Here is a 22,671-nt window from a genome sequence, read left to right as displayed (position 1 = left end):
AAATTGAAACAATCATAATGCCTACCTCCTAATAAAAGATAATACAGAAAGAAAAGGAACTATATCAGCTTCTTTGGTTGTTATACCCATACTAATATATAATGCATGCATACACCTACATGCGCAGAGATTTATGTCTTTGTGCACGTAATTACAGGTTGTTGTATAAAGATTGCAGGTGCTTCTATTTTAACCCTGTATTACAGTATCTTGAATTCAATACAGAAATTACCTTAGCGCGATTCTCATCTTCACCTCACCTCAGATCACCCTCTTTCTCTTCTCCAGAAGCTCATAGGACAGGGCAGATAATTTGACAGTCAACTGCATAAAGCAACCACTGTCCTAAGCATCATCTTTCCAAAAAGCACATTCTGGGATACAGATACAACCCACTGTGTGCACTTCGTTTCCCCATAAATCCCTGATCTTTCCATGCCCCAGTTTTGGATTTGCAGGGGCCAGATTCTGCTGCTTGGGACTCGAGCATGAACCTGGACCAGCTCCAAAGCCAGCGGGCTGTGCTCTGCTCTCCCTTTCCCTGCTGCGAGTGGGAGGTTACTCGAGGTAATTCAATGGGATTTCAGTGGAAATACCCAGGGGTGACATGAGTGCAAGTGCAATGCAGGAGAGAAGGTCCAAATTTGCATGGGTACAACCATGATTAGTATTTGGCTGCCATGCTTCAGAGCCCGTGTCAAGACATGATTTGGCTGCTGGACACGCTGCCTGAGTGTTTCTGCCATCCGTTTCAGGTTGAGCAGCTTTCTGGCTCTCAGTTTCCACACTGCCTTTGCTGCTCTTTGTACAACAACATGGCCACTAATTGCTCCAGCTAATTAACTGTTACAAGACAGTGTCTTGGTCCTCAGACCCAACCCATGGATTTGAGGAAAGCTTTCCTGACAAGCAGAGACAGTTACATTTATGAACACCCTAAAACCATGTCATTAGAGCATGCACCTGGGAGACACAACACTTCACTTTGTTTTCCTTTCAAGAGCCTTGAGCAATGTTTTTTCTTAGTCATCAGTCAGGATGCTTCATAGTGGACAGATGGCATTTTTCAAGTGGAGATGGGATGAATGAAATCAAATATGTGCTTCAATTTGAATTAAAATAATTTGTCTAATCAGACTGTCTTCCTCTGATGTCTGTCCATGAAATACGAAGTGGCAAACAACAGCTCTGGCCTTAAAACTCGAGTCCCTCCCTAACGGGCTGTGTCCTGTTCAGCAGAGATTTCACTGGATTCCCAGGGATTTCTTGCATTATTTAAGGTTTGGTGCAATAACAAAAAGCATTCTTTGCTTCTTTTGAAGACTTTAGTATCTAGCCAAGCACCCCATACTCTGAGTAGCTTTGCACTTTCGAAACTGGGATCCTATGGATATAACCCCCCCAAACCCCCCATGCAGAGGGGGTGTGTAATGCTACTGATAGAGCAGGCAGGGCCAGCTGCTGGTAACAGGATCCTTGTTTTTGTCAACCAGAGATCTCATTTCTGGCAGAACTCTACAATGACCTGTGCATCACAGAAGGCAGACTTGTACACAAACTATAAATCATCAGGTCCTTTCTTTCACTACCTTTTGCATAGAACGTAACAGCAGTTCTACTTTCTTTTGACAACGCAGTAATTTATCATTTGACAGTGGCTTAATGAAAACCCTGCTGCTGTTCTCACTGGAATTTGAGAATTGACACTACAAAGAAGTCCTTCCTTGACCTTTCCCTCTTGGCCACTCTTGGAAATTAGAGTGTCTCCGTCTTAATGAGCTCAGAGGATTGGGGAGTTGCATGAAAAAAAAAAAAAAAGTTTCAGAAATACCTAGCCTCCTCTTGCAAATATGTCAGGACATGTTTTTAGATACAGAGCTCTCTTACCTGAACAGGCTTGTGCTCTCCTTATTCTGTGACTTCTCCAGCTGAGCTATTTCTTGGCTGGAGCCTATGGTTTATGATGCAAGGCCATGTTTACTTTGCATGAGGTAGTTGCAACATATAGACCAGATCTTCAGCTGGTATAAATCACCCCAGTCTTTGCTCCCTTCTCAATCACTTCTGCAGTCAGATCTAGATGGCAAACCATGGGTCACATACATGTTTGCAATATATATACATCTCTGCAAGGCTTCCAGGAGCTGCGTCTAAACTGACGATGCAATCATGCCAGAAAAATGGAAGAAACTGCACTAAATGGAAATGACAGTAAGAACAGAGCAAGGTCAGGAGAGGCTGATTTCAGGGCTTTCCTCTTTCCCAAGGGTAGACGAAGGGGTCCCTGGAGCTGCTCGATTCCCTCCCTGCGGGTCCGTTCCTTGGCCCTTTGGGCTCTGAACTGTGCCCACGTGCAGGGGTGAACCGCGGGTGATGTGGAGACAAAGCCCAGCACCGGCAAGTGTTGCCAGTCCGCAGGTCCGTGCTCACACAGTTTGGGATGTGACTTCTGCTTCAGGGCCAGGCGACTGCTGCTTTTCCAGGAGTGATGGTTTGTGACTAAGTACCCACTAGCTGCAGAAGTTTGTAAAGGAAAACAAAATATTTGCCAGCAATTGAAAAAACTCAGCTGAATGTGTTTTATTTACCAAAAAGTTTCAAAACTGGCCAGTCATATTTTTGCCTTTCAGGGTATTGAAAATTTTCCTTATTTTACCTTTTTTGTTGGGTGATTTCTTCCAGAACTAGTGTTATGGGGTCAATCAGATTTCAAACCCAAGCTCATGGCTATGGAAACACTACTCCTCTCTTTTAACAACCTGATTAGAAATCTTGTCTGCTTTCACAGGCAAGGGGGAGGCATGGGTATCTTCCAGAGGAAATTCAGATTTTAGCTGGATTTTGTTTCTTCTGAGAGAAAGCTGAAGGTGATGAGGCACTTCATTTGCATGTTTAAGGTTCAGTGTGAAGTATGCAGGTTTGGTCCCTCCTGTACGTTTTGGGTTTCTGGTCCTGGGGTGGTACGAGCACAGCTGTATAGAAAATCCACTGCAATTCAGTGTCTTAGAAAATGTTTGCTGTGTGAACTGTACGTTAGAGTTTGTATAGGCTTGGATGTTGTGTAAATAATAGCCTTTTGTAGTAATACACACACACACTATCTTGCACATATATTTATTTAGTAGCAAATCAGAAAGCTTGGAAGAGAACCATGTTTGTAAAGGGCTGTGATGGCAAATGTTTCCTTCTCCTGTTGATGTGCAGCGCATAAGGGAAGCTGATATATAACGGAGAATCTGTAGGAAAGGTAATTTATTCTATCAACAAAAAAATACACATACAGACCAGTATGGCTCTCTATTTATATTTGCAGTTTATTAGCACAAATAATGGTGAAGTGAACAAAAAACAAACCATAGTGAACATAAAATAAGCCACACTGAAATATGGGAGAAGTGTCAGTAAACCTCTCCTTGCTGCTGCTTCAGTGCATTTATCCAACATTAGTGCTGAGCACTCCAAAACCAGAACTAAACAGTTCAGCTACAAGGAGAGCCAAGGAGGAAAAGACAGTGATTATCGTTTATGAAATCAGGGTAAAATCTGGATGGAGCAGCCATATGTAAACGTGGATGTTGCTGTATGAAGGGATGAATGTGCATATGTAAAATGCCCTGAGGCATTAAATCACAACAGGAGTCTTGCAGTGATGCTGCACCAGGATGGGATTGCTCCGCACAGAGCAGGACCTGCCATTAGCCAAGGGGTTCTTTGCTGAAGAAAGACTTTAGCTACGCTGAGTTTTGCCCATTTTTAATACAAAAGTTTTACTATCTTACCTGCAGGGAAGCAGAAGACAGAGCTTTCTCCTTCAATGCTGCTTGAGGTTCCAGAATAAGAAAAGTGATTGCAATTTCCTTGATCATGTCAAAAAAACTTTGCCATAGCTGACAGTTTCTGACTGTGGCCTCTCTGGGGAGCCGGGTGTTATTTTTTCAAGTGGGCTGGTTAATAGACACCAGCTTTGCCACTGTGAAATGGGGAAAACAGCTGTAGTTTTTACAGTCAGGTAGCTAAGCATGGTCATCCCTGAGTAGGAATATTGTGTTATGCTCACCTAGCTGTGGCACAGTAAAAATTATACACTCCTCGTCTCCCCAGGGATTTTACAGCTATGGAGCTGAGGCACATTAATTATCCTGCCATAAAAACAAAGCATTCTCCTGCTCTGAGGACAAAGCTGCTGCTGGTAGCTGGCCTCAGGAGCTGGAATAACAGGGGCTACGTGAGGTCAGGGCTGGAGGTGAGCTGGCAGAGCTCCGCGGGGCAGGCATGCAGAGTGACTGCCCACGTTCCCACGTGCTTAGCTCAAGCTCTGCCTACGTCCCCTGATATCATGCCCATTTTTGACAACAAAAAGGAACAGCTTCGCCACTGCTTCTGCATGAGCATTGGAGGAAGGATGAGCATCATCCCATTCTCCTCCAAGCTATGAACTCACTCCAGCGTGCAAAAATTTCTACACCCACCGTAGCCCAGGCTGCTATCAGCTCTTTTTTGTCAGCTGGGTGCACAGCATTTCTGGCAGGGTCAGGGTGGGAATCCCTGCTGGAAGCCCAGCCTTACAGAGCTTCAAAACCAGTAGCAGATGACTGGGATGCAGTCCCACAGGGCTGCTCGGTCCTTCATGGGTGCCAAGACTGAAGCGATGAGCAAAGTTGGTGTCTTCATGATGCTGGTTCTCCATCCCTCCTGCATCAAACACTAGTTGCAGTGGGTGAATTGTGACTGAAACAGAGACTCTGAACTGCTTGGTTTGTGTTTTTACATTTCAGTATAAAAAGCAGGGTTTGGGATGTAAAGCTGTGCAGCTGATCAGTCAGAATAAAGGTCCAGAGAGCAGCCCTGGCTTACACCAGCTGCACTGGAGTCACAGCTCTTCAGACCCGCCGAGGATCTGCCCTTCAAGCTGAGCAGAACAGCTGGTTCATTCCTGTCGTGCCATGTTTGGTGTCGAGTGCAGGACTGCTTTTGGAGGCAAGCACATTTATCACCTGCAGCAAAGTTTAATGGAGAGCCAACCTTTTTGGCAGCTTTTTATTGCAGGGAGGGGAGAGGGTTTATGTGAACTGGGTTTGTGAATGCTGTTGTACAAATATTTGTTCTCTGCTCCTTAGCAGCAAAGGGATGAATACAAACAACATCTCCATTTAAGGTACCACTCACTTGTTGCAAAACACTTGATCCAGCTTTGGTTTTGTTATAGACCTCCAGCTTGTTTTGTAGGTTGTGTAATGTGTAGCACAGCCCCTACTCCATAGTGAAGAGAGGCAAGAGTCTCACCAGAGCAATGCTGCAACGATGGAAATTCTGCATAAGGTAGAGCTTTGATCTGGGTAATGGCTGTAAAAAGGGCACTTTTGGGATCCTCAGTCACTATTATAATTCCATCTATGTCTAGCTATCCCAAGCATCCATCTGCATGCCACAAATTCAGGATCTAGCCACAAGCATCCAAGCAACCGCGTACCCAGTGCTGGTGGTTATTTACCCAGTGAGACTTGGCTGCTCCAGGCAGTTCTCTCTCCTGCAGTCAGTGCGTCAGAAGATACCATTCTTACTATAGGAAAAAAAAAAATAATCTAAAGGTAAAAAAATTCACAGGAAAGATTTTAGCATGCAGATTCAGTGCACAAATTAGATTATGACTGCTCTGCAAATGACCCAGGATTGGATCAGATTATCAAGACTGCAGTTCATAAAACCTCTCCCTCCCAGCTGGGATTAAACCTTAGTCCATGCATTGAAAAGTAAAGAAAAAATGAAATATTGAATAGCTGCTCCAGAAGTGAACATAGTGTGAATCAGTGTGTGATTTTTCCTACAGGAAAAATACTGTTTGATTATGGCATTAAATACTACGCTGTATTAGACATATACAGCAAGTCTAAGATAGAGTTGACTTTAATAATAAGGCCTTTAATTCTGCAACTTTAGTACTATTCTTTTATTCTCTATATGCCAAGATTTTGTGTTTAAAAATGTTTATTTTTAAACCACTGCTTGTGTGGTGGAACACAGGTCTCTGCTGTAGAAAAACTATAATAAAAATAACAGTTTGAACAAAGTATCTTGGATGATTCCAAAACCAAAACCATTTAGCCTTTATTTCCTTCAGTGATTTCATATCAGATTTATGTCATCACTGTAATTTGATATTAATATTTTTGAAGTTTAAGTACAGGAGCATTTTTGGCAGTTGTTTTTAGTAAGTTCCCCATTAATGTCTACTTAACTGGAGAGAGCAAGAGTAGTCAAGCACATATTTAATTATGGAGATGTCCACATGATAGCATAAAAACTCAAATGAAAAAGAAACATTGTTTTAATATGAATAATCAGGAGATTTTAAAGTATCAGTCATCTTGAAATAGCACTATATTGATGACTAAAAGCAGCACTAATGTCTATAGCACTATACAGCCTGTAGTTTAACGACCATTTATTTTAACTTTCTATGTTGCAGGCATGCAAGTGGAGCATAGTGTACGCCTCAGTTTGGATGGAATTAACGTAACCATCCAAAGATTGGGCCTCTGCTCCCCAAAACTCTAGAACAAGAGGAGAAAGTCGAGCTCCTCCAGAGTATCAGCTGTCCTCTGCTGAGGAGCATCTTCCCTCAAATAAGATTCCCTCCTGTTAGTCTTGAAGGGCACTAAAGATCTTTTAAGTAATTAACATTAGTTCAAATGTACCTGATACAGTTCTACTGCCAAAATGTGGGAATTTGGATTTCCACTGAATAACTCAAGTGTGCCTTTAGAAAATTCCCATAAAACCTTTTGTCATTTTCACTGAAACCTCCACAGGGGTTTTCCAGTGCCAAGGGAGTTAATGGCTTTGGGGTTCTTTTCTACAATTTAAAAAGCTAGTTTTTAAGTAAAATACTATCACAGCACTCCGGTAAAATTACAAAGAGTCGACAGCAATTCAGAGACCAACAGTCATATTTATATTAGATGTAAGGCTGTTTAAAATGAGTCGTGTACAGTCGATACCAGCAGTGAGGGGCTGGCCGAGGGCACAGGCAGGTGGTTACCTGGGACAGGTACCGCCAGCCACACGGCAGGCGAGCAGCAGCATGCCCTCCCCATCCTCACTCTCACATCAGGGCTGTATCTCACCCTGTAATTCATAAAACTGACCCTGCCAAAACCATACAGAAAGGAGGAGAGCGGTGTGACCTCAGCCAGGAGGAATGGCCCAAGCACAGCGCAGGAATTCCCAGGCTTTGATCTGCTGCCAGCGCCACGTCCCGGCCACTGGGGAAGCTACTGAGGAAACAGATTTTGAAAGCGTGGCCTTCCTCCAAGGCTCTGGGTTCAGTTCCCAAAAATGTGGCCTTGCAATTTTGCATCCACGAGCATAAGATATCCACCACAGATAAGAAGGTTGTAACATCCAGTGCAGCAGAACAAGATAAGCCCCAGCGAGGTTTCCCGCTCCTCTCTTTGGAGAACCAGAAGTAGCTCAGAAGTGACAGCCCCAGGGAAGGAGCAGTTTCTGGAAAGCCATGCTCTGTACACACAGACATCTCTATTGCAGCTCTTCATCAGGGATATTGTCTGTTTATTTCTTGATTTTGTTAAACCAACTTATCTTCTTGTAAATATTACTATTGAGCCTCAAGACCCAGATATCCAGAGGACTGGAATTTGCTGTCTGAGGGTCCAATCTTGAAACACAGCTTGAGGGTCTCCTGTGCCCCTCTGGATTGTTTACCCACTCGTCCAACTGGCTTCTGAAAACCTCCCAGTTATTAGTTTTTTTTTCCCTTCAGGCCTTCCAGCAGTTACACGATGGGTTGGAGTACCATCTGTGTACATCCAATCTCTCAGTGACATCACTGGAACCCTGTAGACTTTCATCCACCATAACAGAAAGAAAAGTGAGGTCAGAGTCTATCTGAAAACATATACCTTCCACCAAAGATAACACAATCTGTAACTCTATCTCAAGGGCAGAGTGAAAATTGAGTCAATGGCGGAGGCCAGGCCTCACAAAGGTTGCCAATAACAGTACCATTTGTTTTGCAGTCACTCTGTTTGCCAGCCAAGTAGACAAATTTGCGCTGGAATCAAACTTGTTGATACCTCTGTCTCTTGCAAGTCCTCTAACCTCTCAGCAACTTGGCCTGTCCACCAGTCATTAAATGGTACATACCAAGAGTTTCTGGTCGACTGGAAGGGACATTGTGAAACAGAACTCCCTTTACTCTTTGTAACATGCCACACCAAGAGAAAGAGCATTGGGATTTTTGTCATTGAATACCATAAATTATTTCTGCAGAAACACTGAAAGAAAAAGTTTCCCAACATACCAGGGTAATTGCAAGTTAGGCGATCACCCAGCTCTCCTTGTCCCTGCCAGCCCCTCTGCTTGCTCTTTCCAAGGCTCACAAGTGTTACTTAGACTGGGAGATAGGGTAGCGACAGTGTGTCTGGTGTTTGTCGGGCTCTAGTAAAGAACATATTCATTTCGCTTCTTAGTTACATTTGTAAACATTTGCAAGCAATAGAGAAAAATGGATTCATATTTTATTAAGTCTGTTTACAAAACCTAGAAGACCTGAGATAATGCTGTGCATTGGTTATAGGTGTTTTCCCCCTTTCCAGATGTATTTAAGGAAGCTAAAAAAAAATAAAACCAACAAGCTGTCAGCAAGATGCTTTGTGAGAAAGCCCCACACGTTGCTGGCAGGAAGGGCAAAGTGAGTTCACAGGCTGCCGGGCTCCGAGGAGCCCCTGGCAGCCAGGCTGAGCCCCCATGCAAGCTGGTGTTTCATGACCTGTGCAGGGCAGTCAGGCACCTCTTCAATTTAACTCCACTCATCTTGATCTTTATCTCCTGTATTTTTCTTTTCCTAAACTATTGAGAAAGCTACATACCATTTTAAGCTATAAATACAATAACATAAAAATAATATAATTCAAGCAAACATCTTAAAAATCTGAAATTGAAAGACTCAAATCAGAGTAAAATTTCAACCATTTAACCACTGACAAGAAATCAATTATTTTTCTTTTGCTAAATATGTTTAAAATCTCTAAGCAGTCCAAATGGGATGTGGAAATCATTTCCTCTCAGATGACAAACGACAGGCTAAATTCCACCCCCTCTGTTCACTTTAGGCTTGACCTAGAGTTGATAGGAAACAATGAGAGTCTTTCTGTTAACTTAAATGGATTTTATGTCAGACCCATTAAGTAACAGCTTATTTCACTTCATTGATTGTGATGTCAAAAATGAGGTATTAGAGTGATTATGGATGGCAAGACATGTCCACAGAGCAAAAACCCAGTGGTGGCAAGAAAAAAAGAGGGTAAAAATTTTTGCATATCAATGTCATAAATATCGATTAAAGATGGTCCGCTTTGCCTGTGGAAAGGGATTTAAACATGGAACTGGTTTATTCTGGCTTTGATATAAATGTGAACATTTTTAATTTACTTTTGAAGAGGCAAAAAATTGTGGATACAAATTGGGACCAAAGAGAAATAATTTGTTCTGCATGGGTAACACGTTGCTAAAAAAGTCTTCAAAAGCCTCCGCTTCTGGAGGGTTAGTGTGGATGCCAAAATCCAACATCTGTGAGAGGGCAATTAATGTACTTTTTTTTTTTTTTTCCCCAAGAGTGGGGTGCAGCTGGTGGCAATGCTTTCCTTTGCAGGCCACAGTAACGAGACCCCATCAGTGAAACTGAAAGATTGGATGGGAGACTTGGTCTCCTAGGATGTACCGACACTGAAAGTATATATTGTTATAATACAGTTAGAATAAATATTTGTTCTCTAATTGTAGACTTTCTAAAGGCAGGCTACAACACAGAATCTCATGACTCTTATTATCCCTTTAGTTTAAGAAACCAAACTGTGATTTTTTCTGGTGTTCTTGACAGTATGATTCAAACTCAACCTGAAGACAACAGCAGCTGCTTAGCTCCTGAGTCAGGTTGTCCTGATTTTGTCTTTTGTATTAAATTATCTTTATGAGTGCATTTTACCTTTATATTGCCTTTTAATACACTTCTATTTGCCTGTTATCTTAAATTACATACTGATTTCTTCTGGAGGAACTGACAAATATTCCAAGGACTATGGGCCACTCAACCACAACTAGAAGGTTAAAATCCCTGATCATCTTTTTTATGGTGCAATTACTAAAAGCCAAAAACCCCTGACATTCATTACTTCTAAACAAGCCTTGAATTCTGGTACGTTTATGACTAAAGCTTCCCAAAGGAAATACTACAGAATCAATATCTGAAAGCAGGATATTTCTGTATTTTTTGAAGTTCTCTGCAGTCATTAACAGACTTGATTCATCTGATGACTCAGAATTTGTGCAGCTGGTCCAAGGCCAGTACAGAGACTGACAAGTGCTGCTTTTCTCTCCTCTAAAGATGCAATCTTGTCTCACTTACACAAAAGCACCTCCTGCCCTTGTGGAAACTTCTTCATCCAAGGAGAAGGTTGAATGCATTAACATGCAAACATAGAGGAATTTGATTTTTCACTCCAACAGAAAGTTCTCTTTGTAACAAATAAATCAGTGTGATCCTACTAGAAAAATGTCATCGATTGAAATGCATTTGAGGTACATCATGAATCCAGATGAATCCAAGTTTGCTAATCAAAACACGGGAAAAATATCAGTGTTTTTGAAACAGTCCCAACAACTGGTATATTAGAAGATGTGCTTTTAGGATCAAGTATGACAGGGGATCTTACCAACTTTCAGATAAATACCTTTTCATATTTTCCTTTGTGGGAAAAGATAGATTAATATAAAACTTGATCTTCTTTGGTTTCTCAATATAGATTTTGAAATCTATGTAATTTTGTTTACTACTGGAAATGCAATACATGGAGGACTATTATTTGATACACAGACCAAATGACTGCAAAATAACGTTTCTCCATTATTTTCCTGAAGATACAATTAAACTGAATTAGTCACACAGATAATCAAAGTATAATTTCATGTTTGTCCCTTGTTTAGCAGCTCAACTCTCATTGATATGAAGTCCCTAAATCAGTGAACAACCAACATATATTCTCCCTGCATTTTGGTTTAAGTTTTCTGAACAACTGGAGCTTATGTTTTCTATGACATATTTAGGTTTTATTTTTATTATAAAATTCCAGACTCATGGAAAATTTTAAAAAGTTAATAACAAGCATTGCTTTCAAAGGGGTTCAGTAATTCAATTCACAGATGATTTAAATAGTCAAATGATTTTAAAACTTTGCTCTCTTCTGAGAGTTTATAGCTACAATACTCATTTCTCATTAATTGCTTTCATATTAAAGATTCCTATCAACTTGAAGTACTTTTCTATTATTCCCCAAGGTAACTGTTTATTGTCCCCTCAAAATCTTGTGGGCATGAAAAATACACTTTTCTCAGAAATACTGACAAAAGAGAAACTTTCAACAGAATGTGACATTTCATTTTCTAGTGTAATGTAATCTAATACAAGGCACATCCCTCTCAGATCACTTGTTTTATTTGCAGCAAGTCTTCTCTGTTATATTACTAGATAATGCTGTAATCCCATTTCAGGTCTAGTGCTGGCAGCAAGAGTGCAGTGACATCAGGTAACTGTTTATGTTTGAACATTTCTACTGCAAGTGGCTGTACATGCCAAGGAGCGAGACCTTCTTAGATACCTGTGTCACCCTGGAAAAGTTGTCCAGGCCAGAACTAATTCCATTAGTGTTTGGAAAGCTATTTATAAACCTGCCTTCAGTGGGATGACCTTATTAATTAGATTGGGGGAAGGCTGAGGGAGGGAGAGGTGCTCATTTCACAAGACCATTAACATGCATTCCAGTAAGAGATGCTTCTCCTTCACACTAGGCTCAAAAAAACCTGTTAGATGAAGCAGAAATCTGGGTCAGTTTGCAGCAAGCAGCCAAAAAAAAAAAAAAAAAAAAAAAAAAAGCGCTAATCTATGCTGCCTGCAGGACTCTCGTCCTGGTTCAGACCCAGAGCATAACTTTTTACAGGGTAGATCTGCTGCCACATGTCCTTGGACATGCCAAGAAAGTCCAAGCCCTTCTCTGGGTTGATTTGCCCACTTGATCTGTACTACAGAGACATGTTTGAGGACGTGCTAAGAGGGAGCAAAACCTTATTAGATTGATTAGATTAGAGCTTTACCCCCGGGGCACCTGAGCACCCCACAGCGCACACTGAAGCATGAGCTTGAGCCCAGAGTGGAGCACATAGTGCTGCAACTGGGGCTCTCCTGAGACCTATTGCTGTCCTGGCCTTACAGTCCACATTATTGCAGAACTGATTTTTGTATTAGATACTTAAAGAAGAAATAGAATTTCCTTCAAAAAGTTCATCAGTAAGATATGTTTTACCAGCCAAGATGATCTTTTTTACAGTATATTTCTACCACAGCCACACACATGTATGAAGCAGGCATTTTGTTACAACAATGCTTGCTTCAGAATTTGCTTTCTAAGTGTTTTACCTCTACAGCTTCTAAATCAAACCTTAGTGAAACCATCACCATCCTCCATTATCATGTACACCCCTAAGAGCAGAAGCCTAGATCCTCATTCTGTTTGTTATGAAGGCAGAAGGGTATTTTTCTCCACCCTTACTTACCAGAAATGCTTGATTTGTTCTCCCATGTAGACTGGGAGTGGAGAGGAGTTTCACCTGTCAAACTTGTTTCCCGTGCCTCATTAAGGGCCCCGTGCTGCTCAGCTTGCCTCCCTGCTGCATTAAATTGGCTAAGAGCCTCCTGAGCCATAGCGTGCTGCCCTGCTGCCTCCAGAGTCAGCCTGTCACCACTGGCAACTCCAAAAAGTAAGTACCTGGGAACATTAGCAATGTCTTGTCACCAGTACATCCATTCTGGCAACCATGAAGCTGCTTACAAATATTTGCTTCTCTGTTACCTGTTTCACAAATCAGGAGACTAGTTATTGCGCAGGCTTATAATGAGAATTTGTCTGTGCCAAACGGCTAGAAGAAACTCAGCTTTTGTATGAGATGTTTAGTTTTATTAATATAACCTCCTGATAGAATTTCATTCGTCTCTGACATCTCAAGCAGCACTTAAATTTTCATCCGGGGGGGGCGAAGGAAGCTTTCAACAAGTCCTGCCTATTTATTTGATAGATTTGTGCAAGCCAAGACAATTTTGCAATGCAGTTGAAACTACAGAGCCCACTTTTGTGTTCCTATTTATGTTCCTTCTAAATCCTATAAAAGCATTTAATGTCTGATTCAGAAATTATGTATATCTGAGTGTCAATGTAATGCTCGTATTTAGTCCAGAAGTACAAACTCCTCCATCCCTAGACAAGTAGATAGTGCCTGTGAAGGAACAGCAGGAAATTCTACATGGGTAAAATTTGACCTAGAAATAATAAGGGCAAACCACATAGCTCATGTACTCATTGACTTCACTGCTGAGACTGTCAGGAATTGCAATTAGTAACAGAACTGCTATGCAGACACCTTCTATTAGGTGTCAAATGTGTCTATTAGGTATCAAACTCGGATTGCCTAGTTCATTTTGGACAATCCATTTTACAAACACCTCACTGCCCTGATCAGAACTAAATTATCTTTAACCAATGAAAAAAATAATAGGTTAATTTTCTTATTAATGAGTCCTTGGCTGTTCATTTTCAATACATTGTTCCTTCTTCCAAATGTACTACATGATAATGCTCCACAGCAGGGATGCATTCAGTAAGGGAAGTTCTTCCATCTTCTTTTAACCCTGACTCATCTGTTAAAATCAATTTCTGGCTGAGAATAATTCCAGTGTTAAGAATATTTTTTAATCAAATGGACATTGGGTATTTGAAGGGTTTTTCTTTCACACTTTGTAAATAAGAGTAATCAATCTAATAAGGTTTTTGCTTCCTTATTTTTGTATGCTTAATGCCAATTTTTAGGATTTAGATTTAATAGTTACTTGGCCCATAATAAGGGGTTTCTTTTGTTGTGATTTTTTTTTTTAAGGTATTCTGATTCATTAGATCATAAAAAGCAATTACAAAGATGAGCTCAACAAGAGTCACGGGTGCTGAAAACATGTTATTGGTCAGGACCACTTTAACAATATCTATGCTGAGTAATTTAGTGGTCATCTTAAGAGATCAGACATTCAGTTTAAAATCTTCCAGTCTCACCACTGCTGTCATGATGATTGGTGGTCTTCTTAACCTGGTTGCACTCAGTCAAGCTTCATGATTTGAATGTTCTCATTTTCATTCAAAAAACCCAAGTTTGAAATAGTAATTTTTTAAAATGTATCTTGAATCGGTAAATCTTTGATGTTCCAGCAACATGAAGCTACACCAATTGTTTAACAACAGAACAAAGTTTGACCACAGAACGAAGGTGGAAAAACAGGCTTTGAAAACTGTGAGGAGAAAAGCTCCGTGACACATTTGCTGGTAGAGTCTAGATCAAATGTCAAAGGCAGTAGGGAAGGAAATGAAAATGAGAGTGGCTTGGGATGAGACAGAAGGAAGAGTCAAAGAAAGTCAGAGGGAGTGAGATAAGATGGAGACAAAGTGCAGTGCCTCTATGCACACCTTTGAAGGTCTCAGCCTTTTACCAGAACCACAAAGAAGCCAGCCATCCAGTCATGGTGTCCATAATGTCACACATTCCTGAACATTTTTACAGCCTGAAAGAGCGAATTATTGGGGCAGTTGTAGAGGAATGCAAGGATGGGTGTGTGGTATTGAGTGGGAAGGCTGAGCCACCGCAACTTCTACCTCAAAATAAAGCCATGTTGTTGGGATACTACTGAAGCTTCCAATGTTCAAATGCAGCCGTGTGTGTGTGGCTGGGTCGTCAGTGGTGTCCTCAAACTTTTCTCCCTTTGGATTAACAGATAACATAAGCCATATGAAACTATTAGCAGTGACACTGTTAGATCAGATGACAGATTGTACCAATTTATTAACAGTGATACCTCACTGAGATTAATAGCAGTATTTCTCAGGAAACTAGCTTGGCTCTGCATTTCAGGAGCTCTCCTTTCCAGCAGCAAGCTCTACCCTTCTCTCTGAGCAAAGTTGAGCAGCTGACTGTCTGCAGTGGTTTTCTGGCGCAGCCCCAGCCATCCTTGCAGCAAGCGTCTGCTGGAGACCAAAATCTGCAATTTGTGCCAAAAGTGTTTATTCCATCCTGAAACTAGAGAAACCGAGAGGTAAGTCTTGCCATGGCAGTTTACAAAGCTGTTACCACCTAATTGCTCACTCCTGGCATGGAGGAAGAGTTAGTAAAACGGACTGAGGGCCATGAAAAGTCAGATTTAGCCTGATGGCCAGCCAAGTCATGACACTTACACTTCCTTCTGCTGCCTGTGGTGGAGGTGGTTACCTGGCAGAGGGGACACGTTCAGCTGGGGAGGTGACTTACAAACCATGGCAGCACCAGGCAGCAGATCCCATCTGTCTCGGTCCTACCAGAAAAGATGTTGATGCCAGATATAGTTTATTTGTCTAAACTGGTGGTTTGCTTTGGTGTGCCTATACTAATCACTTTTGTTGAGGGCTGGAACTGTTCAAAATCCCATTGTAAACAAGATCTGAGATTAGAGGACAGAAGCTTGAATAGAACTTAATATTCTCCTAATTCATGCCCTGATTTGTGCTATACAAGGCAACACCACCACACTTATCTTATGGAAACAGCTTGATACAGTCTCTTCACTTTGTAAAATAACCCTTGCTGGGAAAATTTTGGTTTGACCAGATAAGATTATGGTTTACAGCTGGGGGAACTAGGCAGCTAGCTAGCCAGGTTATCAGAAGCAGCCTAGCCACCATAACCTGGATTTAGAGCAGAGTAAATCATTCCACGTGCAGCTTTATGCGGCCGCAGACCGCGGCTTTGCGCGTTCTGCCGCGCCCCGCGGTGCCCGGGGGCAGGGCCCGGTGCCGCGGGCAGGCGGGTGGGGGCACCCAGGGCCCCTCGGGTCGGGCAGCCCTTGCCACAGGCCCTGTGGAGGGGCTCTCTCAGCATCTAGAGTTTAAGAATTAGGCGTGTTGCAATCGCCAAATCCTCATCTATCTGCTTAACTGGGCGAGCGTGGCGAGACAATGGCAGTTCAGCTCCTGTCCCTCGGTGCCGCTGGGGGCGGCCGCCCCTCCCGCGCTGCGGGGATGAGCTGCAGCCCCGGCCCCGCTCGTCCTGGTTTCTAGGCCGACCCTGGAAACCCGGCTCAGCCTGGGCCACCCTCGGCGCGACCCCGCGCCCAGGCCGCGGCTCCCGGTCCCCGCCCGGCGCTTCCCCCCGTCTCCCGGCAGCGCCCCCCGGCCTGCCCTCGCCGAGGGGCACTCCCCGCGCCGCGCCGCCGCCATCCCCCTCCCGCCATCGCCGCGGCGGGGGCGGGCCCGGGCGCGCAGGGGCGGAGGGAAGCGCGGGCCGGGCGGGCTGAGAGGAGCGAGAGGCCGGTTAAAGCGCCCGCCCGCAGCCGCCCGCCCGCAGCAGCCCGCCCGGCTCCCGCGCCTCACCGACGGACGGCGCCGGCCGTCGCTGCGCGCCGCGGCGGCTCGCACGCCAATGAGGGCCCGGACCCCGGCCCTCGCCGCCTCAGGAGCCGCCCGCAGCCTCCCGTCCCGACCCCCCGCCCGCCGCCCGGCCGGGGCGGGCGGCCCGGACCCATGCGGCGGCTGCAGGAGAGGTTCAGGAGGTGAGGTCGCCCCCTCCCCCGTGGGGACACACACGCCCGCCGCCCCCGCGCTCCCCTCTCGGCCGGGCGGGCGTGCTGGGGCTGGGGGCCCCGGGTGACCGCGGCGGAGCCGGGGGTCGTGTGAGGGCCGGGGTGGGGGTATCCGAGATTTCCTCCTCATCCCCCCGCCCGATTTCGCCTGTCCCCGCGCGGCCCCGCTGCTGAGGCGCCGGTCGCCGCCCGCCGGGGCCCTCGGCATCGCTGGTACCGGGCGGGAAGAGCAGCGCCGTCCCGCCGGGGGGTGTGTGTGTGTGTGTGGGGAAACCCGCGTGTTTTCTACTTATTTTTTCTTTCTTTCTTCCCCTCCTGTAAATGGGTGAAGGTTCACGCATCCGGCCGTGTGTCAGCCCCGGCCCCTTCGCCTCCCCCGGCCCCGGCCGCGCCTCCCGCGGAGCCCGACCTGTGGCTCCGGAGCGCGCCGCTCGCTGCCCCCGCGGGGCCGGGCCCTCGGGCTCGGTGCCCCCTCAGCGCCGTGCCCCGGCTCCGTTCAGGTGTCTGCCAGGGCGGACTGAGGATGCTGCTCCCATTCCCGGGGGGTCGGTTGGGTAACAGGGCGATCTCAGTGCTTGGGTAAACGTGTACGTGTGGGCTCGAGGTGCTCAATTGCTCAGAGCCCGGGTGCAAGGCCGTCAGCTGTTGGGTGACAGTCCATCGCCCAGACAAGGCCAGTTTCTAGGACGGTTTCCCTCAGCAGGTACACTGCTGTAGGGCTGCCCTGCCCTCCTTTCTCCAACTTGCTCGAGAAACCGAATCCTAAGGGTAATAAAATTGAAAGAAAAATTGAGAGAACCATGAATGCAGTCAGACCTGGTCTCTGTACTAGCCCACGCCTAGGCTGTTAGGCTGGCTGATACCTTGCCTCTCAGCTCAGATGTGCTGCAGCACCTGGTGTGACTTCTGTTCACTCTCCACTCTTCACTGGAAATTTTGCCTTTTGTACTTGCCGGAAGGTTGAGGAGTCTTTGGGGAGGTCAGTGGGATGCACAGGTAGTTTTTTCCATGACCTAATCTATGTATGATACCACAATTGTTAATGGAGTCTCAGAGTATTGCAGATTTCATTTTATCTTTAGGATCGTGCTGGAAGTATGTGAACCTTTACACAGCATGTGATTTCACTGATATTTCCAAATAAGTGGTTTGCTTCTATGCTGGTGTGAATTATTTCTGTGACTCGGTTGTTCAGTGATAGTAAAGATAATGTGAACAGTTAGAAACCACAACTAGATATTTTCTAATCCAGGAAGGAAGGTGCTTAGTCTGGAGGAATATACCTTTATTTTTAGCTGAATGGACTGGATTTGTAAAGGGGAAATATCTACCAATCTGGTCAAAGAAAGCAAGCTCTTTGTAAACCTATTCAAAGTCTTACCTAAATGCTCATCATGAAAATGTAGTACTTCTCTAATTTGACCTACTTGTGATTTTTTTTTTTGTTTTGTTTTTTCCTTTTGAAAACAAAGAACCTAGATAACATAAAAATTCCTTCAGTATCTAAATATGCAACTCATTTAATGTATGCTACTACTGGGTTTGTGGAGTTATCCCCACCTTGTTGCAGTTTCTCATATGCTGTTATTTGTGGTTTATTCTGTCTAAATGGCCTCTCCAGCTGCTGGAAAGCACAAGAAAAAAAACAAATTAAAACAGGGTAATTTGCTTTTAAACTGGTAAGAGGAAGTATGAAGCCTTTTGAGCTGAATAAAGGAAATTTACTTCCTGAAAAGACTAAAAAATCCAGATCTTCGAGGCTATTATCAGTGCTTGCTGTTTTTACTGACATTTTACTTCACACATCTAAGAGTAATTCACTCAGCAGATGGGAATCAAGAATAAGGCAAGATTTGGAAACTGCTTTTCTCTTCTGCAGTTTTGGGTGTAAGCTTGCTGTGACAAATGCCATGCAGATGTGTGCAATAGATTTGAGATTTTATAATTTCTTTTTTGAAGTTGGGTTTGCATGCTAAGACAAAACATTTTTCCTTCTTTCTCTCCCAAATACTATGATCTCTTAATTCTGGAATCACTATGAAACATACAGCATCTACTTCTTGGAAGCGAGTAGGAACTTGAGGCTGGGGTCTCTCAGTCCATATGTTTAACATTTTTAATATTTGGAGTGTTTCAAGATCAAACAGTGTGAAGGGAAGGGTATGAGTTTCTTCTCTCTTGTTTTAAATTGTCATATATCTTTTTCAGTACCCCTTTTCCACTTAGATTGGGAGTGTGCTCATCAAAGAAGGTTGTTGCATGCTGTGAAACTATAAAGCTTGGACTTCCTTGGCCTGAAGTAGTTCTTGAGCTTTAAGAATGCATTTAAATTGTAAAAATAAACTCATAACTTAGTTCAGTGCAAATGCATTCTGCTCTCATGGCTGGCTCCAAGTACTTACTAGTCTGTTAATTTCAGAAATATCAATTTCTGATCTTAAAGGAATTAATATTGGAGATCTTGGGTTGTCAGTATCTTCAATGGAGAAGTATTTATGCGTTCTTGTGAGATAATGCTGCATATTCCCTGAATAAATGGCTCTGGTTTCACTGGAGTTCCTATTAGAGAATACATTAGAGATTTGTTAGAGAATCAAAAGGCTTCACTTACAGATGTTTCCTGTAAATTGTAGTCCAGTTCACTGGGACCTTATCAGACCATCCTGCATTTGATAATAATCTGTAATGGTTGTGATATAGAGTGCTGTATTAAGAAGTAAACAGCATCTAAATGCTGTGTATCAAGTTTCTACTTTAGGAAGCTGAGATTATATTCCTCGCAATTACCTTTTTCAGAAGGGCAAACTTGCCCTGTAGATAGGAGGAAAAACAATGTCCCTGTGTTGGAGTATTCATGTGGCAGAAAACAAAAAGCATCCAGTGGTGGTGTGGGGTTTATTTATTTATTTATCTTTAAGAAGGAACAGAACAGTTTTGCTTCTAGACTGACTAAGTCAGCAACCAAATTCTTCTGACTTTATATTGCAGTGTCATACATACATATAACTACAGGAGTATATGACTGACTTTTTTAACCGTATGTATCAAAATAATTTTTCCCGTGTTTGAGTACTTCAGTGTAGTATCACAAAGCAGCTGTTTTCAAACTTCAGGTCTGTTTCTTAAGGCAGTAAACATGAACTGTCAAACTGGAAATGAATCAAACTCAAGAGAAGCATTGGCTGGAATTATGCCCTGTTCAACTGCTTTTTAAATGATCCTTTCTCTAAAATTGTTCCTGATAACGTTTATAAATAGTATTGTAAAAAGGTGTAGGGAAATAACTGAAGCTTTGCTTTACTGAAAATGTTGTCTGTGAGTAGTCACCTGAGCAAATGTGCTCCAGCATTTGCTGCCTGGCTCTTGCAGCCTGTTGCTGTCAACACCTTTCAGCAAGGGCAGGTGCAGGTATGTCAGACGTACAGCGACGTGAGGGACTGGGGTGTTGCAAGTTCCTTTTCGTTAAGGTAGAGGTAAAGTCTAACTCCTCCTGCCAAAACACACTAGTGGTGGCGATGTTATTAGTATAAACATCTAGGTGAAGGGGATGGTAAGTTATTGCTACTGGTGATGTTCTGCTGCAGCCGTTTGGTGGAAGAAAAGTGAGTTTCAGCTGTTGTGGGAGTCCAGTAAATCTTTCTATTCAACAGCTCTGTTACTAACCATATTTGTTGTTGTTTTAAATCAAATGATAAGAATTGAAGTATATCTGTTAAAAAAAAAAAAAAGTTTGAAATGTTTTGGAAGTGAAGTTTTATGAAATTTGATGCTTGTCTGTTTTGGCACCCCAAAGTTACCATACAGATAAATGTATATTTGCATCATTCTTGTGCTGACACAAACTAAGGGGAAGAAAACCCAACCCTTTGTGTAGATAACAGGAAAGGGTAGCAGTAAAACAGAACATAAATATATTAACAAGCTAATATTACTGTCTTTAAATTAGTGAGAATAAGAGGTCCTAATAATGGACTTTTCTGAAGTGTTTGTTCATAATTCTGCTTAAAATCTAATACCCTGTTGTGACTGCTCTGTTGTGACTGCTTTAGAAAGATCCAGTATCTTCTATAATAAATAAACATAAATGAAAAGAAAATAAAGTAATCCTCTAATGGGTAATAGAAAGTTCCATTAGCAGGCTACCTTCAATTATTTATAGATTTTTAGAAGAAGTAATATTTTATATAGAAATTTGGAACAGAAATTCTAAAGCTAATACTGAGGATAAGCTTATTCCTTTGGGTATGTGTGTGTCTGTTATTTCCTACTTCTCGTAGGCCATGGTATCACCATGGCCTTTGGAGAAATGTAATAATATTCTAGATGCATCAGTGAAAGGTTTCCCATGACTTTGAATTTATGGAGTTGGTCAAGGGCAGTCTAATCCTGGTCACTCAACTGAGCCAACAGATGCTTTTATTTTTAAATGTTTTCCTAGCTTGGAAGCAGAACAGAGTAAACTGAATGTTCCATCTGCAGAGGATGCTGAGATGGTCTTTAGCAGCTGTTGAAGACCTATACACACTGGGCAACAAAATAATTTTCCAAATGTTCTGCGAGCCTGTGTGTATGACTACAACGTCATTACCTTTTTGGAGATGAAAGCAATGTGTCATTTGTCACTGACAATTGCCATTTTTTAACAATATATTAATTCCCATGGAATTATTAATTTGCTAACAACCATTTATACTCTGCATCTGTGAATGAAATTCACATTTTTCTTTGTATTAGTAACAGTTGAAACTGTTTTTTGAAATTGCCACAATTTGGAGAGAGTTGATGACACTGTTATTTTATCAGTGCTGTTCAATTTTAATATGTCACTTTAGAAAAAAAAAAAGGCTTACAAACAGCTTAATATATCAGTCAAGAAAACCAACTGTCTTTAAATAGGAATTTAAATAGGAAATAGTTCATTTTTTGCCTGACCAAGCTGTCAGAAAAGAGGGTGTTTGACTTAAGTATGCAAAGTCTTGATTAAAGGTGTGACAGATCCACTGTGACAGGCAGTCACAGAAATTTATTTAACATATGTTTCTGTTAAGAGAACTTATCTGGGAGAACTTACAATTTAAATAAGTTACTTTTAACATGTCTGTACTTTTTAACATTAATTTTTAACACTACTAGGTTGGAGGTATTCCTTCATGACACTCCAAAGAGATGGTTTATTAACTGTCCTAAAAATAAATCTCAATTATTCAACAGGTTCATGAACCACCCAGCTCCAGCAAACAGCCGCTACAAACCCACCTGCTATGAACATGCTGCTAACTGTTACACACATGCAGTAAGTAAATTTTTTTTTTAAACTAGATGTTTCTGTAAATTTGTGTAGGTTTGGATGGCTAAGTGCTTGCCTTTGCCTAAGTGTATTCATATTCACAACCTCTCTGGTCTTGTTATATAAGCTTCAGCTATGTAACAGTAAATAATATTAATTAGATGGCTGGTAATCACTAGTCCCTGCTCTGAATCTGTAGGAACTCCAAATGCTTCATAAGATTCTTTTTCACCAAAGTTACATGTCTTTAACTAGATGTTGTTCCTCTGTCCCAGTCAAAGGATGACTATGGTAAAGTGAATATAGGCCTATGCTAGTTAGTCTTGCAAGGCAGATTTCCCAGTACTGTGCTGACATAATATTGTATGAATTGTGTACTGCAAATACAAGAAAGATTTATTCATGTTAGAAGTGGAAGACTTCATAAGACTATCATGTGGGTGAATGGTTTAGTTCTGATAATATTTATGACTTGATTCTTCAAGAAAACTGCTATTTTGAAAGAGACACTAATAATGCTGACAGCCCTACAAAAAATTAATCTGTCCTTATTTTCATAATGTAAGGACCCGTACTAGAGTGGAATATTTGATATATACAAAATAAGGAAAGCAGTCCATTTTGGTTTTTTTCCCTGATAGGGAAGTTTGATTTGCTGTCTGGCACT

General features: G+C 42.5%; 1 protein-coding gene across 3 annotated transcripts in view; it reads left to right on the top strand.

The window, feature by feature from the left end:
- Window positions 1–22,671, top strand: part of MMD (monocyte to macrophage differentiation associated) — a 44,742-nt gene that overhangs the window by 9,489 nt on the left and 12,582 nt on the right. Inside the window, exons 2-3 of one of the 3 annotated variants that reach the window (XM_074922191.1) lie at window positions 12,655–12,828; window positions 21,929–22,010. In XM_074922191.1, coding sequence (XP_074778292.1) covers window positions 12,655–12,828; window positions 21,929–22,010 — 256 coding nt within the window. Of the gene's footprint in view, window positions 1–12,654; window positions 12,829–16,475; window positions 16,688–21,928; window positions 22,011–22,671 lie in introns of those variants that run through there. The other 2 variants (XM_074922193.1, XM_074922192.1) reach the window with 2 other exon arrangements.

This window comes from Athene noctua, chromosome 18 (assembly GCF_965140245.1).
Source record: "Athene noctua chromosome 18, bAthNoc1.hap1.1, whole genome shotgun sequence".
NCBI lineage: Eukaryota > Metazoa > Chordata > Aves > Strigiformes > Strigidae > Athene > Athene noctua.
This window is presented reverse-complemented; position numbering and strand designations above follow the sequence as displayed.